Source organism: Balaenoptera borealis, assembly GCF_965194805.1.
Source record: "Balaenoptera borealis genome assembly, chromosome: 6".
Lineage (NCBI taxonomy): Eukaryota > Metazoa > Chordata > Mammalia > Artiodactyla > Balaenopteridae > Balaenoptera > Balaenoptera borealis.
In genome coordinates this window covers 4,877,426-4,893,698 of record NC_138863.1, presented here as the reverse complement: position 1 = coordinate 4,893,698, position 16,273 = coordinate 4,877,426, and the positions used below count along the sequence as shown (strand labels likewise).

Here is a 16,273-nt window from a genome sequence, read left to right as displayed (position 1 = left end):
AAAAGAAGTCCTGGAGGCTGTGTGACCATCTCTTCTGAAGGGCGCTCTCACCGCGAGCGTGTAAGGCCTCCTGGTCCCTGTTTTCCTCAGTGGTGTGGCCGGCAGGCCGGTGTGGACCCCACTGTCTCCCGCATCTGACAGGTTGCCTGGCACATACTAGCTGCTCCAAGATGTGATGAAGGAATAGATCGTGAGTGAGGGACGCCAGAGAGCAGAGGGAAGACGCCGCCCCTGACCCATGGAAGGGAAAAGCCGACTCCACGTATTAAACTTAAGACTCGTGGCAGGACCGAGAGTGTCCTGGGACCAGCCTGGGTCACGGGCATCGATGCTGCACCCTCTGGCTCATGCACGCCTGGCAGGTGTCATCCTGGCCTCACCTGTGCCCAAGGGGAGGCAGGGGAAGGAGGGGCGGAGCCCACATGTCTCTTCCCCCCCACTGGCCCTCCTGAGAGTCACCGCTCAGGTCGGTGGTGCTCATTTCCGTTTGGAGACCCTGGAGGCCCCCTGGATCCAAGCAGCACTGACGCAAGTGTGCGCTGGGCGCCTCGGACTTGTCCGGAGCGTGAACCCATCCCTGAGGGGGGCCCTGATTCTCCAGGCGTCCACCAGGCATCGGATTTGTGCCACATGCTGGGTGGGATCATGTTCTTTCCTCTACACTCGGAGAGGAAAACCTGGAGCCTGCACAGTGATGGAGAGATGATGTGGTGAAGGTCTTAGATGAGGGTGCTGGTGGGGTCAGCAGGCTGGAGAAGGCACAGCAATGTGGGCGGTGCTGAGGGAGGACCAGGCAGCACGAGGGAGGGAGGGCAGAGGTACTGGAGGATCCCTCAGTGTCTGCAGGTAACCTCAGAAGGTCTGGAACTGACGGTCTGCTGGGCGTCCTGATGGTGCACAGGGCCGCTGGAGCCTGCGATGCCCTCTCTGAGGGGACGCCAGGCAGAGCTGATTGGAACGCCCTCCTTCCTGCTAGCGGAGAAATGCTGACTGAAGCCCTAGAAGTCCGCGTCCAGCCCTAGAAGCGCCGCGTCCGGCCCGGCCGCAGGCAAAACCAGCTGAAGGACATTTGACAATATGGCGTTGGGATATGCTGAAACTTATTTTTTTTGAGAGCAGTGAATGTTCAAAGTCCTCTGCGTGTGGACGCAGGAGCCCTGTGTCCTTCGGAGGCCTAGAAGCCCAGCAGGTGGCTGGTGTCCTGGTGCCTGCTGCCCGCCAGCCCAACATCTGGGGCCGCTGGGACCCAGAGCTTCCCGTGGGCAGCTCCACTTTGGGACTTGGTTTTAAGCGAAAATTGTGCTGTGAAGAAACGCATGAAAAAGGGATGTGGGTTTCTGGCAGGATGATTTGATGTTCCCCTGACACAAAGAATAACTTTACATCAGAACTAGGTACACGTATAAAACACGTTGAATAGACCGTGTTTATTTCAGCATGAGTTTTTAAACATTTTATGTTTAAAAACTCTTGCACTTTCTCTGGGAGGAAAAGGGAAATCCAGCTGCCTGACACATGGGAGAAATTTCCCCTCATTCTGAAATTGTGAAATTAATGTCAGCAGCCGTGACTTTGCTCCATCCTGAAGGTAACTGTTTATTACAGTCGGCATTTAAATCCCCCGATTAATAGGAGCAATTAAACAATAGCTTCATTTCCAGCAAATTAACAACCCTAATAAGTAATTGCGACATAAATGAAGATAAATTTGTTTTAATACAACGAGATAAAAAGAATACAGACAAGAACGGAATCTCAGATTAAGAATTCGGATTTCATTACTTCACTGAAAACTTGAAAGCTTCACTAGAAGAAATTAAAGAGAATTTGGCTTTTTTAACCATGGCCTGTCTTGGCCTAGAGGGTTTTTTAAAAAATATAATAGAAATGTCATATTTTGTGCTCAAGTACACAAGGTAAGGGCACAGGGGTTCTGGCAGAGCTTCTCATTAGGTTTTCACTGACAAGGAATCAAAAAACAAATGCATGGGAGAGTGTTTCCTTTTCACGCACCCCTAAATTCATTTTATGACCTGTTCAGTTACAGGGTATGTTTCCTTCCTTAATAATATTTGTTATAATTAGGAAACTATTCTGATGGTTTATAGTTTGTCTTGATGAAACGTGGAAGTGGTCAAGCCAGGCCTGTTTTTAGAATGATAAACGTGTCCATACGAAGGATGGTTTGGAAGGGGCCAAGTCGGTTTTGGAGAGGGCAGTTGGGTGATTTTAAAGGTAGTGGCAAAAAGGATGAAAGCTTTGCTAGAACAAAGATAATGAGTTTCTCCTCGCGGGTCGCCGTGCCGACAGGAAGATCTAACACACGTTAAAGAACAGGAGAGCCTGTCTTTCTAAGGTAGATCGGTATACTCAGATTTAGGAACTGAAACTTAGAATAGGTTAAATGTCCAAATCTGCTTTGAAAGTTTTTAAACTATGGGGGTTTAGCTAACACTACATCAGTGAGCTCATATACCCTTAGAATAACTCCTTTTGGTAGCTTTGAATCGTCAAATGACATGTAATCAGCCTAGAATTCTACACCCCTTGGAAATGTTAATCGTGTGTAAGGGCAGTCTGAGACATGAGAGTCTCAAAACAGAATATCAGAGAGCCGGGGTCCTGCGTATAGACCACGGCCACTCCGTCACAGTCCCCCAAATCCCGCCCACCCCCCGCCCCCCATGCTTTCTTTCTCCACTGTCCAGGTAGAGATCACCTGCATCTTGCAAACCACACAGACCAGGTGTCCTTCCAACGCCTGGATCTTGTCACTGGCCCGTGAATAGCTTTGACGGCTCCCTGTTGCCTTAAGCATACGATCCACACTTTGCATATGGGATCCTTAAACATGTGTTTCCAGCTGCTTCTCCACCCCTACTTCTCCTCATGTCCTCACCCTGTCCCCATTGTTGATCCATCTGTTCATTCATTGACCCAGTTGGTGAGTGCTGGTTGAATGTCAAGTACATGTTGACCCTAGGAAGGTAAATGAAGCATCCTGTCTAGCATTTCCAGAGTCACGTGGAGGTCTGTGGAATTGGCCCACTGTCTTGGAACGTGAGCTGACTGTATTTTCCAATTGGCGGCTCAGTTTGGCAGGATCTCCACAGATGTGTGGGCCAGGAAGGGCTGTGGGTCCCTGTGGTTCACTAATTGTCACTAAGCATCACACAACCCAAGAGGCCTTCAAGAAGACCCCACTCCCCGCCTCCCTCTCTCTTTTTCGTTTTAATGGTTTTTCTGGCATAGCTTCCTCTATTCCCAAAACGTCATATGAAAATGAATCTAGGAGATGGGTATAGGATTACCAACAACACAGACTACACCCCCTTTAACGTTCATTAACTTTGAGAAAAATTCCACGTCAAACTTTTTTCTTTCCTAAGTCACAAATTCAGAACTACATAGATAATTTGGTAATTAATTTCTACTTAATTAACAAGATAGTTTAATGATCACTCAACTGTAATTTAAAACTGAGTTGAGACATTAGGGGACCTTTTATTTGTTACTGGAAAATTTACAGTCCCTGGTGGTTTTCATTTTTTATGGGGATTTGCCTGGTAAGCCCTCCAAGGTTCTAATGGAAGAGCCCTTCAATGCAAAGACAGTTAATGTTACATTTGGGTGGTAGCACCAAAAATAGAAATAAAACAATGGCATGAACCCTCAACTCAAATTGTGCTTTTAAAATATTTTTGTGGAGCAAAATTAGAGTCTCATGCTAGTTGATTTTCATTCAGTGTGTCTATTATAAACATTTAAAATATTACTGTAATAGATTTATCATTCATACTTAAATTCCTATCTGACATTGTTTACGCAGAACTGCCACCCCATATTGGCCCCAATGGGCTTCATACAGCTTTTCCTAGTAGCTGAAGGATCATCCTCTTCCTCAGATTTGGCTTGATTCACACCAAGTTTCTATTTGGCATCTAGCTGGGACCCTACGTCATCAGTCAAGTTGTACATGCTTCCACAGTGCCGTCCTGAGCTGCGGACCCCACTTCTCCCCAGGCCCCAGAGTCACCCGCTCCCCAGCGCAGCCCGAGGACGTGGGGCTCAGCTCTGCTCATTCCAGAAGGGGCCGTGCTGCTCATATGGGAGGGCTCACATAGCGGAAGCTGATGTTGTATGGGGCGTCATGATGGGGAATGTTCAAAAGCAGATCATTACAAAGCTGGTTGATGAGTTAAGTCTCCTCTGCCTCAGTGAACTGGGGCAAAAGGGACGTGAAAGGGCCGCCAGTTTGTTGCCTGATGGAGAAGCCTCTGCTCCTTCAGGACCTGCACAGGGAGAAGGTTGGGTCGTAGGAACCGAGTAAATAAGGAGTGAAGAAAGGATGGGGCAGCAGGGACCACCCAGCGGAACCCTTGAGCAGTTCTCAGCGGTCCTGTCTCTGGTGAAACCTTGGAGCTATTGATGTGGGATGCAGAGGACCTTGCTCCTGGCTTGGGAGCTGCATGAGGCTAGAGACCAGGTCACATGCCTCTTCCCCTGCCTCCCCTTCCTTCTCTGGGCCCATAGATGGCTCTTCAGACATTTCTGTTAATTGACTTAATTCAAGTAAATCATTTAAACTAGAGAAGATATCTTGCTGATTAAATTACTGACACTCATTGGACTTTACCAAGAATGTCATAATCGTTAATGAAATTTTTAAAAGCTTAATTTAAGTGCTTAATTGTGGACGTTACCGATGCCAGGTGGTACCACGCAAGAGGAGTGTCAAAGACACCCCCATCCTGGGGCCTCGCCCTGTAAGTAGAGATCAGGAGGCCAGGACCTGATGTGAATGATGACGTGTCTGGTTTGGGATTATTACATAATCGCTTATTGCACAATGCCTATGCACCAGGCACTAGGGATTCAGGGCTGAAAAGTAGAATTGCAGCTCTTCAGCGCGGCCCTGACTGCATGTGTGTGTGCGTGTGTGCGTATGTGTGTGTGTAAATGTGCAGTGGTTCTCAGTCAAGGCCTGGGTGAAACACGGAGCTGGTTGTGTTAGCACCTTTGGTATTTGGGGTGCAGGGTCTCCACAGAGGAACCTGATGGTTAGAGAGGAAGGCTTGCCTAGGAGAAGTGATGCTCGAGATGCGGATTCTGAGAAGGAATTGGCCATGAAGAGAAGGGGAAGCATGTCTGGGCCGTGGTGGCAACTTGTGTAACAGGATTCAGAGAGCACACGTTGTGGCATCTGCAGTGGGTTCTGTCCGGCTGGGAAGTGGGCAGTGAGCCCGGGGGCCAGCAGCGAGGCTGGAGGGGTCCGTGTCCGATTGGGCAGGGATCCTTGTCCTCCCTGGGGTTCGGAACCAGTTAAGGAATAAGACCCTGGAAGATCGGATGACTACTTTTTACTGGTAGAGCTGTCCTGGGAAATGAAGCTTATCTGGGCTTCCTTCTGTGGGAACCAGAATGAGACAGACTTGCCCGTATGGTTCCAGGCAGCGAGGGAGCCCCAGACCGAAGGGATGGAGAAGGAACAGCCTGTCCCAAGCCGGCCATCACCTAAGTCACTTGTCAGTGGGTCGGACCTTCACTGGAGGGCTTGGGAAGAGGCCAGGAGTGTCCGGGTCATGGGAGCCGGGATCCATGGGAAGTAATAACAGGAGGGGAGAATCCACCCCTCCCAAGCGTGAAAGAGCCCCATTTGCTGAGAAATTTCGGTTCTGACGTCTGTCTGGTGACGGGAGCGTTTGCAGAACTGAGAGCGGGACAAGGCCTGTGCGAGTCACCTTTACGGAGGTCGCCCTGCAGTGTGTTCCTTGGGTGGCAGTGAGGAGAGGACAGCTTTGGAAGCTGCTTCAGAAACCAGCCACGGGCCGATGAGGTTTGCGGCAAGGCAGTGGCAGTGAGCGTGAACTGAAGAGAAATTCTGGTGGCAGAATCGATCTATTCTGGCTCCTCTGTCCCTGCCCTGGGGGTGCTCGGGTGGTAACAGAGTTAGAGGCGAGGCCCAGGTTGGGCCACGTGGACACTGAGGTGCATCCAGGGGCAGCTGTGGCGTTGGTTATTGGATACACGGTTCTAGAAGCAGGAAGGGCACGAAGCAAGGCTACGTATAGATTTGGGAGCCATAGGCATGGAGAGGAAAGGGCCAAAGAAGGAAGCCTAGAAGCTCCCACATTCAAAGAACTGGTGAAGGAGGCTGAGAAAGAGGTTCCAGCCAGAGGAGGAAACCCAGGAAAATCAGCGTCATGGGAGGAGGAACCATCAGCGGTGCCTAGGGCTGCCCAGAGGCCAAGAAGGATGCGGCCTGGCCTCCAGTTGGTCACCAGCGACCTTGGCAATGGCAGGTCCAGCCAAGGGGTTGGAGGCGGAAGTGGGTTGCAGTGGTCCGCAGAGCAAGGGAGAGTCTGTGAGGGGACAGGGCCAAAGGGACACAGTGCCTGTCCTGGGAGCCGTAGAGTCTGGGGGGGGGGGGGGGTGCTTCCTTGCCAGGCGGCAGTGTTTGGAGCCGTCGTGGGGGCCGACGGAGTGTCTGAACCCCTGTTCTCCTGCCGGTCCCCCCTCTGCCTTGTTTTCCTCAACTGCGAGGATTAAATGACTCAGTAGACGGGAAGTGCAGACCGCTGGCCCATCGTTCAGATGTAAGAGACAAAGAAGAGGGGGGAGAGGGAGGGGAGGGAGGAGGGTGCCCCCTAGTTACCTGGTGAGAGGTGGGCCTGATTCCCTTGGTGTGACCAGATTCGTTCTTTCTGCTCCTCCTCTAGTGCAAATGATTTGAGAAACAAAGCAGAAGCCGAAATCGGGCATTAGGCCAGGATTTAATGAGGTCTTATTTGCGAGCTATCTGAGAGTCTTATTTTTACACACTAATTAAAAGGTGCCATTTATCATCTATCCAATAGAGAATTTAAAATTTGTGGGGAAAGTAAATGTATAACTCGCTTTTCTTGTTGCTTAAGTTCGTAAATAAACTTCTTTCTAGTTGAAGAATGGAAGTACGTTTATGAAAGTATACTTAAGGGTACGGCTAAAATAGAATGATCTCAGAGTCATCACCCAGGTCAGGAAGGGGCCACTGCCAGCCCCCAGGAGCCCCTCGTGCCTCTCCCAGGCACCAGCAATTTGCTTGCTTGGTTTTGAAGTTTCTACATTGTAATTATAGATATGGTTAAAGGGGCTCGTTAAAGGGTATGTTTTATCTATTACCCAAATAAAATTTCAAAATTGTGGAGGGAGTGAGATACATTATTCATTCATTCATTCATTTGTACTTGAAGGTATTTGAACATTTTTTGCCTTCCAGTTTTATTGAGATATAATAAAATATCTATGTAAAATAGATACAAAATTAAAGAAACAGAAGTTTTTTACCTTTGATGAGAACTCCTAGGGTTTACGCCCCTAACAACTTCCATGTATAACCTACAGCTGTGTTAACTATTGTGCGTTTATCATGCATGTTACATCCCTAGGAAGTGACTTTTAAAATGATACCAAGTACTAGTATTGCCATATCAGGTTAATGAAATTGGTGGGGTGTCTGGTAAAAGAGCAGACATTTTCCGTATCTGCCAACGACAGCATTTCAGGCTTAGGCTTAGCGCCTCGGGCAACTTTATAGGAAAGCAAGTCACCAAAATAGGAAAAACATCACACCTCAATGATAAAGAGCCCAGATTCTTTTAAGTAATCTCAAGTGACTGTGTTTCTGTTTTCTCATTCATGCATTGCCTGTATTTATATAAACTACGTGACGTATTCATTTGTGGAATGATCCAATGCCGACAAAAACTCAGTGATTATAAAAATTTCCCAGCCAGTGTAATCTGGAGTGTAAGTAATATTCATGTTCTAAGTCTCCTGACATTTAAGTGTTCCAAATATCAGGAAAAGTTGATGATCATAGTTACAGGAGAACAGTGCCTCCCTGCCCCTGGCATCCCGTGTCCCTCGAGTTGTTATTGGGGCGGGGGGCCCTTCCACTCACACAGCCCAGCCCAGCCTTGTAGCCCGCAGTGGGCCGGAGGCTTTTCACTGTGGAGGAGAAGGTGGCCCAACCTTGCAAAACAGTCCCTTTATCTCCTTTTCCTTCTTAAGTCAGATACTTCTGTTGTTCTTTATTAAGTGTCCCCCACTTTTATGGGTGATCCTGTAACTCCTAAAGCAGTCTATGTATTTTAGAACAAAATATTTGTAACTCATTTCCTTTCTTCCATGTGTGTGTAGACATAAAAATTATGGGGAAATACAACAACTAGGGTTGAAGGTTCTAGTTAAGTTGAAAAGAATGCTACCAGTTATTAGCAGTTGTGACTTCGGGTTTTTTTTTTGTAATAAATGTGGCCAAACCATAATTCAGTGGACAGAAGAACCGTAGTACTCAACGTGTGGTTCACGCTTTGCACAGCCCCGTCTGTTGTTCTGTGAGAGGGTTTAATGGGAAAAGGTTCTCTCTGTCCGTGAACTTGCTCATTCTAGCCTCCACGTGGGAAGGAGGGAACGTTCATTTGCATTTGGAGTTCCATAAAATGAGGATTTTAGTAACATATTTGACTTGTCTTAGAAAGTTTCTCGAATCTCCCCTTAGAGTAGAAAACACTTATAGAAAATGTCTATGAAGTTCTCCCAACAGCTTCGCCCTGTTTAATTCTGACGTTTGTGTTTTTTTCTATGAGATTTAAGGTGAAAGTCAGTATGGTCATCCAACTGAGTAGTGACTCTGAGGCCAGGAGTAGTTGAACATCAAAAAAAACCTTTTGCTCTTTTTCAAAAAAAGAAAGAAATAGAAGTAAATTGGCAGGCACCCAAACAATCATGATTTTAAGTTCATTTACTTTTGGTTTTGGGATTTCAGTTCACCTATAAGACACACGTTTTGCGGCTGTTGGAATCTGATCTTAGGTTTTAGTTTTGAGTTCACATAATGATTTTTAAAATATTCTAATGTGCATCTTCAAAGACCCCAGATCGATACACCAATGGTTTTGAAATGACAGAGTGTTGCGATATTCCTCTGTAATTTAAATGTGATTAGCTGCTGAAGGTTATGGTCAATACACTACGGGAAGATAAATTAATTGGTATCATCCTTTCAGGATGGTAAGAGGCCTATCCGAGGTGGGATGTAACTAATGAAGCTGCTTCTTCATCTCTGTGAGCCATTTTTTATATATTGCATTTTCACTTAATCATATTTATACTATCATTCATTTACATGAAAGCCATAAGCTGTGGACAAACCAGTTCCTTACTAAAATTATGTTCATTTGGAAAAGAAATTATCTGCGGACACTGTGTGTGTTCCTTCTACAACATAAGCTATTGCTGGGGACAGTGGTGTGTTTCCTTTGCGTGGGTATTTTTAAAATCAGCAACCTCTCTGGGCAGAGATAAGGATTGAATATCATTGAACTTAATTACAGCTATTCCCCGAAGACGCACATCTAGTCAAATAAAAGCTGTAGTTATTCTCCTGTAGTGACACCTATTGGTGTAGGAAGAGTTTTCTAATCGTTGACTTCCTTTCCAGTTAAATTCAATATGCTTTATCAGCCAGCCTATTTGCCAAGAGAAGTTATGGCTGGTTGAATTTAGATTTGTATTGATTAAGATAAACTCGCAATGTGTGTAGCCATATATTTAAATAAAAAAAGTCTTTGACATAATTACATGTCCTTGAATATAATTCTATGCAGTAGCCTATAGAGTTAAGAGTAATTCTTTAGGCTATGCAAAAAAATAGATTTTTGATTTTCCAAAGGGTTTGGTTTAAATTACCCTGTCTTATTTGGGATTACTTTTGCTACAAGTAACTGGGGGGAAAGTCCTATTACTAGAATAATTTAAACAAGATAGGTGTGTATTTTTGTGCTTTACATATAAAGCATCTGAGATTTCCACAGGGCTGCTGAGCCAGAGGCCTAGCCCCTAGAAGGGGCTTGTGTCCCACCAAGTGTGGCTTCCTTCTGCAAGATCGCTTCCAGAGCTACAGCCAACATAGGTGCTTTTTACACAGCAAGAAGGAAAAAGACATAAGGAAGAGATGAGCCAGGAGCAGCCCTCTCAAGGGTGTTTCCTGGACGCCGTCATGTGACTCTCCTGCTGCCATCCCATCGGCCAGAGCTTGCTTGCATGGCCACGTTTAGCTGGGGTGCAGGGGGATGGACCGGAGAAAGCTTCAGGAAATGTCATATCTATTCTGGTAGTCCTGTGCCCAACTAAAAATCAGGAATTCTGTTAACGCGGATGAAGGGAATAGTGGATAACGGAGACAGCCCTCGGTCTCTGCCACATTCCCTCTGTTTGGAAACCAGCCTCACGTAGACTTCTTCTGTCTTCCTGTCCGCTAGTTGCCCAGAAGATCGTTGCCACGAGGAAGAAGCAGCAGCTGTCCATCGGGCCCTGCAAGTCCCTACCCAACTCTCCGAGCCACTCGTCTGTCTGTTCCGCACAGGTGTCTGCCGTGCACATCAGCCAGGTATGTTGGTCCCGTGAGAGGTTGGACTGAAAAGCAGGTCAGAACCCAGGAGGACACACCTGCCAAATAGTGTTCTCAGCCAGCTCCAAGGTGGAATTTTTTTTTTTTCTTTTCAATTTTATAAATAACAGCATGTCAGTAATTGACTTAACATCTCCTTCAGAAACTGCTGTGGCCAAGCGGTTTTTATGGGAATCATTCTTTAATATTGCCCGTCTTCACGCTGCCTGTGTTATGAGGCCTGCTGGCTGGAGTGGAGGTGTGGGGTATGCACTGTCGTCTCTGCTGTTGATTTAAGTGACCCCACGCTGGTCCTCATTCTTGTCTGCTTGTAGGTTGAGCAGTTGTGGGTGAATCTCAGTAGCTAATCCCACAATATGCTTCAATATGGTAGCAGCCCTCAGTTATAATTCCCGTCTCCCTTAGGCCCTATGGAAACTAGTATCTTTCCATCGCAACATTTTGCTATTTACTTGGGGACAAACAATATAACTGTCACTTTGAAGAAGCTAACCAAAAACCCAGTAAGGAACTGTTGGCTTATTTTTTTGCCTGCCCCTGTGTCTTCGGTTAACATTTCTTAGGCGGGTGTCATATTGGCACTCTTTAAAGAGATGTAGCGAGAAGGTTTGGTATCGTGCTTTTGGTAGCTTGAAGAGTCAGGAAGTGTGTTTACAGTGGGGTCCTGTGAAGGCACGCTCAAAGATGTTAAATCCCACTCCAGGCATCTGTAATTCTCTCTGAATCTTGAAGTATCTTCCAGAAGCATTCACATTTCCAAGAGGTCATTTGCTTCTTTTTTTTTTTTTTAAATGAATTTTTATTGGAGTCTAGTTGATTTACAATGTTGTGTTAGTTTCAGGTGTACAGTAAAGTGAATCTGTTACACATATACATATATCCACTCTTTTTTAGATTCTTTTCCCATGTAGGTCATTACAGAGTACTGAGAAGAGTTCCCTGTGCTGTACAGTAGGTTCGCATTAGTTATCTATTTTTATATATAGTAGTGTGTATATGTCAGTCCCAATCTCCCAATTTATCCCTTCAAGAGGTCATTTTCAAAATGTGAGTTTTGGTTCTACTGGGCAAAATCGCACTCTTTCTCCTTCTAATCTGGAGCAGTGAAGGGACTGTAGAAACCACTTAGTTCAACCAACCCCTTCCCTTTTCAGAGGAAATAGAAAATAATGGCATTTTAACTCTCAGATTTTTTAACATCTTTACTGGAGTATAATTGCTTTACAATGGTGTGTTAGTTTCTGCTGTATAACAAAGTGAATCAGCTATACATATACGTATATCCCCATATCTCCTCCCTCTTCCGTCTCCCTCCCACCCTCCCTATCCCACCCCTCTAGGTGGTCACAAAGCACCGAGCTGATCTCCCTGTGCAATGCGGCTGCTTCCCACTAGCTCTCTGTTTTACACTTGGTAGTGTATAAGGTCAAACGATAGAGACTTCTCTGTCTTCGGTCACTTTTCTTAGACAGAACGGTGCCAAGCTGATCGGTCTGTTCTAGGATGAAACCGTGCCTGCTTGCTGCTGCTGCCACCAGCAAGCGGGAGATGCTGGTCCCGCCGGCCGGGCCGCGCCTCCATGCAGCTTGCTGGCTTGTGGGTTATGACCCCACGCAGGTGGCGGGGTAGGCTTCTGCAGCGTGTCACTAACAAAACCTTGGCTTTCAATCATTACAGACAAGTAACGGAGGCGGGAGTCTGAGCGACTATTCCTCCTCTGTCCCGTCCACGCCGAGCACCAGCCAGAAGGAGCTGCGCATCGACGTACCGCCCGCGGCCAACACGCCCACGCCCGTCCGCAAGCAGTCCAAGCGCCGGTCCAACCTCTTCACCGTGAGTGTCCCGCCGGGGGGCCGGGGGCAGGGGGAGATCGGAGCGTGGTTCCTGCTCACCTAGCGGTCCCCTGGCCGCCAGGTGGCTCAACGACAGGTGTAGCATCCAAACCAAATTAACGAGAAGAGCGCTGAGTTCTGTGGAAGTCTCAGAAAATTACAGGATGCCAAGACGCAGATGTTGAGCAAAGTGGGACTTCCTCAGTTGCAGGGAGTCCTGACATGTGTCAGAAATGAAGAGCAAGGGGTTTGTATAAAGGTCTCTGTTATCCTGTGCCTTTCTTGGTCTCTAGCTTAAAGACTTGTCACATTAGATACATGGAGGTGACAGACTCTGCCAGAATTCCCCAAACGTGTGCCTCAAGCCTTTCAGGTGAGATGTATAAAGCCGTATCAATGCACAGACCCCCTTCTCCTCAGGCTGGAGCACTGAGGACTTAGCTCAGGGTCTTTAGCGGCTCATGGACAGAAGCCAGTCCACTTGGACTTTTCTTCAGAGCCATCTGCGGAGCATTTTAAAACTCTACATCAGCTCTCAGGGCTCAGGTTTACGAACTCAGAATCTGTGCGTGGGGCCCAGGCGTGTGTAGTTTTTAAAAGTTCCCTGGGCAGTTGGGATGCAGAGAACCCCTGAACTACAGAGGACACAAAAGTGCTGCTGCCCTGTCCCTTCCCTTACACACAGCAGACATTACCAGTCAATCATGGAAGGCTTTGCAGTGGAGCCCAGAACTCTGGGCACAGAGCTCCAGGCAGAGCTGCTACTGCCATGTGACTGGAGTCATTTGATTTGAGAAGAACACTTTCCCTCCTGGAACTAGGTCTGTGCATTACAAGTGTATGCTTTCAAAGCAGGGGTTCTCAACCAGGCGGTCTTGCACTCCCAGAATTTTGGCCATTTCTGGAGAAAGTTTGAATTGTCTCCGCTCGGGGGTGGGAGTGGGTGTGGACCACTAGATGCAGACATCTAGTCTGCGTAGCAACCATGGAGCTGCTAAACATCCTGTGATGCACAGGCCAGCCCCACAACAGAGAGGTCTCCAGCCGCCAGTGTCAGGGTGCCCTGTTGTAAGCCATTTGACTTCTCCTCTTGGTTGATTATTGCTGACTTAGATGCAAAGAAGTTCAGTATTTCCTGGCTTAAACTGAAGGAAGATTCTGCAGGGGTGGCCACAGGTCTCTTATCTGACCCACTGCCCTTACTTGGAGATGGCGTTCTTTCTTTCTTTTTTTTTTTTCCTTTGGCGGCGCTGCGAGGCTTGTGGGATCTTAGTTCCCCCACCAGGGATTGAACCCGGGCCCTTGGCAGTGAAAGCATGGAGTCCTAACCACTGACCCGCCAGGGAATTCCCTGAAGATGGCGTTCTTGATGGTGAACGAGGCTACCAAGTACGATAGATCCCCCCGTCCCTTTCCCACCACGTTCGTAACAGTTTTCCCATCAGATAAGTCTTTAGTGCGAAGGTCTACTGCCAACAGCGAACACCCCCTCCTCACAACTCTCCCCTTCCCTTTGCTCTTTGCCCTGTGCCATGTGAGTTCTAGCAGACGCTGCTATTGGAGGGCCAGAGTGAGCATCAGACAGGCTCAGACCCTGTCCTGCGCTGCCAGGGGCTGTTGGACCTTGGGCAACTTACTTAATCTCTCTGAGCTGGAAACAATGGTAGTTGTGGCGAGGCTGCTAAGAAGATTCCCTGTAGGGGCGAAGAGTCTCTGTGGCCTCGCTTTCATTTTTATCTCACCACCACTAACGTTATGGAATGATTTCTCTTAATGCATAAGCAAAAGTAGTTGTAGAGGGCTTCCCTGGTGGCGCAGTGGTTAAGAACCCGCCTGCCAATGCAGGGGACACGGGTTCGAGCCCTGGTCCGGGAAGATCCCACATGCCGCGGAGCAGCTAAGCCCGTGTGCTGCAACTACTGAGCCCACGTGCCACAACTGCTGAAGACTGCGCACCTAGAGCCCGTGCTCTGCAACAAGAGAAGCCACCGCAATGAGAAGCCCGCGCACTGCAACAAAGAGTAGCCCCTGCTCGCCACAACTAGAGAAAGTCCGCGCACGGCAACGAAGACCCAACGCATACAAAAATAAATTAATTAAAAAAAAAAAAAGTAGTTGTAGGGCTGTGTAATAGATTGGGAGGGAGGTAATTAGGTGTCTGCAAAATACAGGTGAATATCTGATATGCGTAAATCTGTACATGAATAAGATGCTTTACTGTGGAATTTCTTCAGACATACTGAGAATAACAGCAGTCACCTAAGCAGCACTTCTGGCTTATCCAACACCTGTAACACTTCTGTACGCCCAGGTGGGGTCTTCCAGTTGAGAAGGTGTCACCTCACAGAACAGGCTGTGCACTGACTCATGGCTCAGTGGACCTGAGAAGCTCATTGCCGAAGATGCGGAGAGACCGGGCCGAGAGCAGGATACCAGCGTAGCGGGGAGGAGCGGGGGCTCTCGAACGTGGACCAGAGTATCTTCTGTATCTTTGCCGCTCCTTCTAGGGTGTGGCGGGAAGGGGAAACACCCAGGCTCACGACACCTTCTAAGGGGCACCTTTGCTGGCCACTGGCTTTGGTTTCTGTTCAAGGTGAGAGGTGAGCACCGGGAAGTCTCTTTAAAATGGAGCTGCTCTGACACGTGCCCATCCCCATCCCCACCCTTTATAAGGGCAGCCCTGGGGTTGGAATGTGCCAGAAAATAGTGTCCCGGACCCTGCCCACTGGGTAACTGACAAAGGAGACAAGTTTAAGGCAGGAAGAAGCAAAGGAACCGTAACTCGGGTAATAAACGTCCCCTTCCCCTCTGCTGTTTGCGCAGCTGGGTTCTGTTTTCTATCAGGAGTAGTGTGATGGGAGCTAACCCACGTTCAAGGGGAAGCGGATTAGAGACCGGGGGGCTCTGCCCGCCCGGAGGAGAGCGGAGACTGGCGCGAGGGGGCACCCTCCCTGCTGCTGGAGTGGCGCACACGTACGCACTGCTGCCGCGTCCAGGTACCCGGGCAGAGGCCAGGGGCCCGGCTGTCCAGGCCGGGTGGGGCAGTGCCAGAGCCAATAAGAACTCATCCTTGTGGTGGCTGAAAATCCTCATTTATTATGTCATAATTAATGTAGCTAGTGATGCGGGGGCCTGCCTGTGACCCTGTGCGGGATCAGTGCTTGATCTCTTCAAGTGCTGGAAAATGGTCTGAGAGTAAATACACCCTTTTAGAAATCGAATCCGGCTGCTCGGCTGTCAGTAGCGGGAACAGGAATCAGGTCATGGAAGAAGCTAACTTCACGGCGGGTTTGCATCACGGCGTTTAAGGAAAAGACGGCTGAGATCCTGTGTCTTCGTCATTACTGGGTTTCACATTGAACAAGACGATGATGGCGATGGTGGTGGCGCCGGGTGGGTGGTGTAGGTTGAAGATCTTAGAAGTGTCAACTCCACTAGATGTCAGTGTCATCCAAGGAATGACAAGAAGCAAATTAATTTTGAAATTGCAGCCACTTAGGACACTAAATTCTCCTTGTTACCGGTTTGCATCTATTCTTAAACATGTAAAATTTCATAGACTCTTCATCCCTGGCGATTATTGGTAATTACTGGCTTAAATTGGCAAAAGTGTATTTACTGAAAAGCGTGTATTAGGAGGACAGAAGTGCCATATGCCGAACAATCCTAGTGAATAAAAATCCACGCAGGCTGGGACGGTAATGCCCAGATGAGGGAGCATTGTCCTCCGTATTTATTAGACCCTCGTAAAGAGGCCAGAGTTAATTAAGTAGTACACACACCAGTTTTCAAATAACGTGCTTATGAATTGTATAAACTTCGGATCTGATGACCTGTAAATGTACCACTCTGGGCTAACATTCTTCAGTCCCAGATGTTTCTGTTGGCATATACACATGTGCAGATATAAGCAAAAATCAATCACACGCACCTTTTACAGAATAGTACAAACTTAAAGTCTCTCCTGTAGTAGCAGATTATGTGTTAT

General features: G+C 47.7%; 1 protein-coding gene across 14 annotated transcripts in view; it reads left to right on the top strand.

Annotated features, from left to right (window-relative positions):
• The window catches only part of AGAP1 (ArfGAP with GTPase domain, ankyrin repeat and PH domain 1), a 551,343-nt gene that overhangs the window by 257,525 nt on the left and 277,545 nt on the right, over positions 1–16,273 (top strand). For all 14 annotated transcript variants that reach the window (XM_082395530.1, XM_082395527.1, XM_082395538.1 and 11 more), the window contains exons 7-8: positions 10,305–10,432; positions 12,131–12,286. In XM_082395530.1, coding sequence (XP_082251656.1) covers positions 10,305–10,432; positions 12,131–12,286 — 284 coding nt within the window. The remainder of the gene's footprint in view (positions 1–10,304; positions 10,433–12,130; positions 12,287–16,273) is intronic.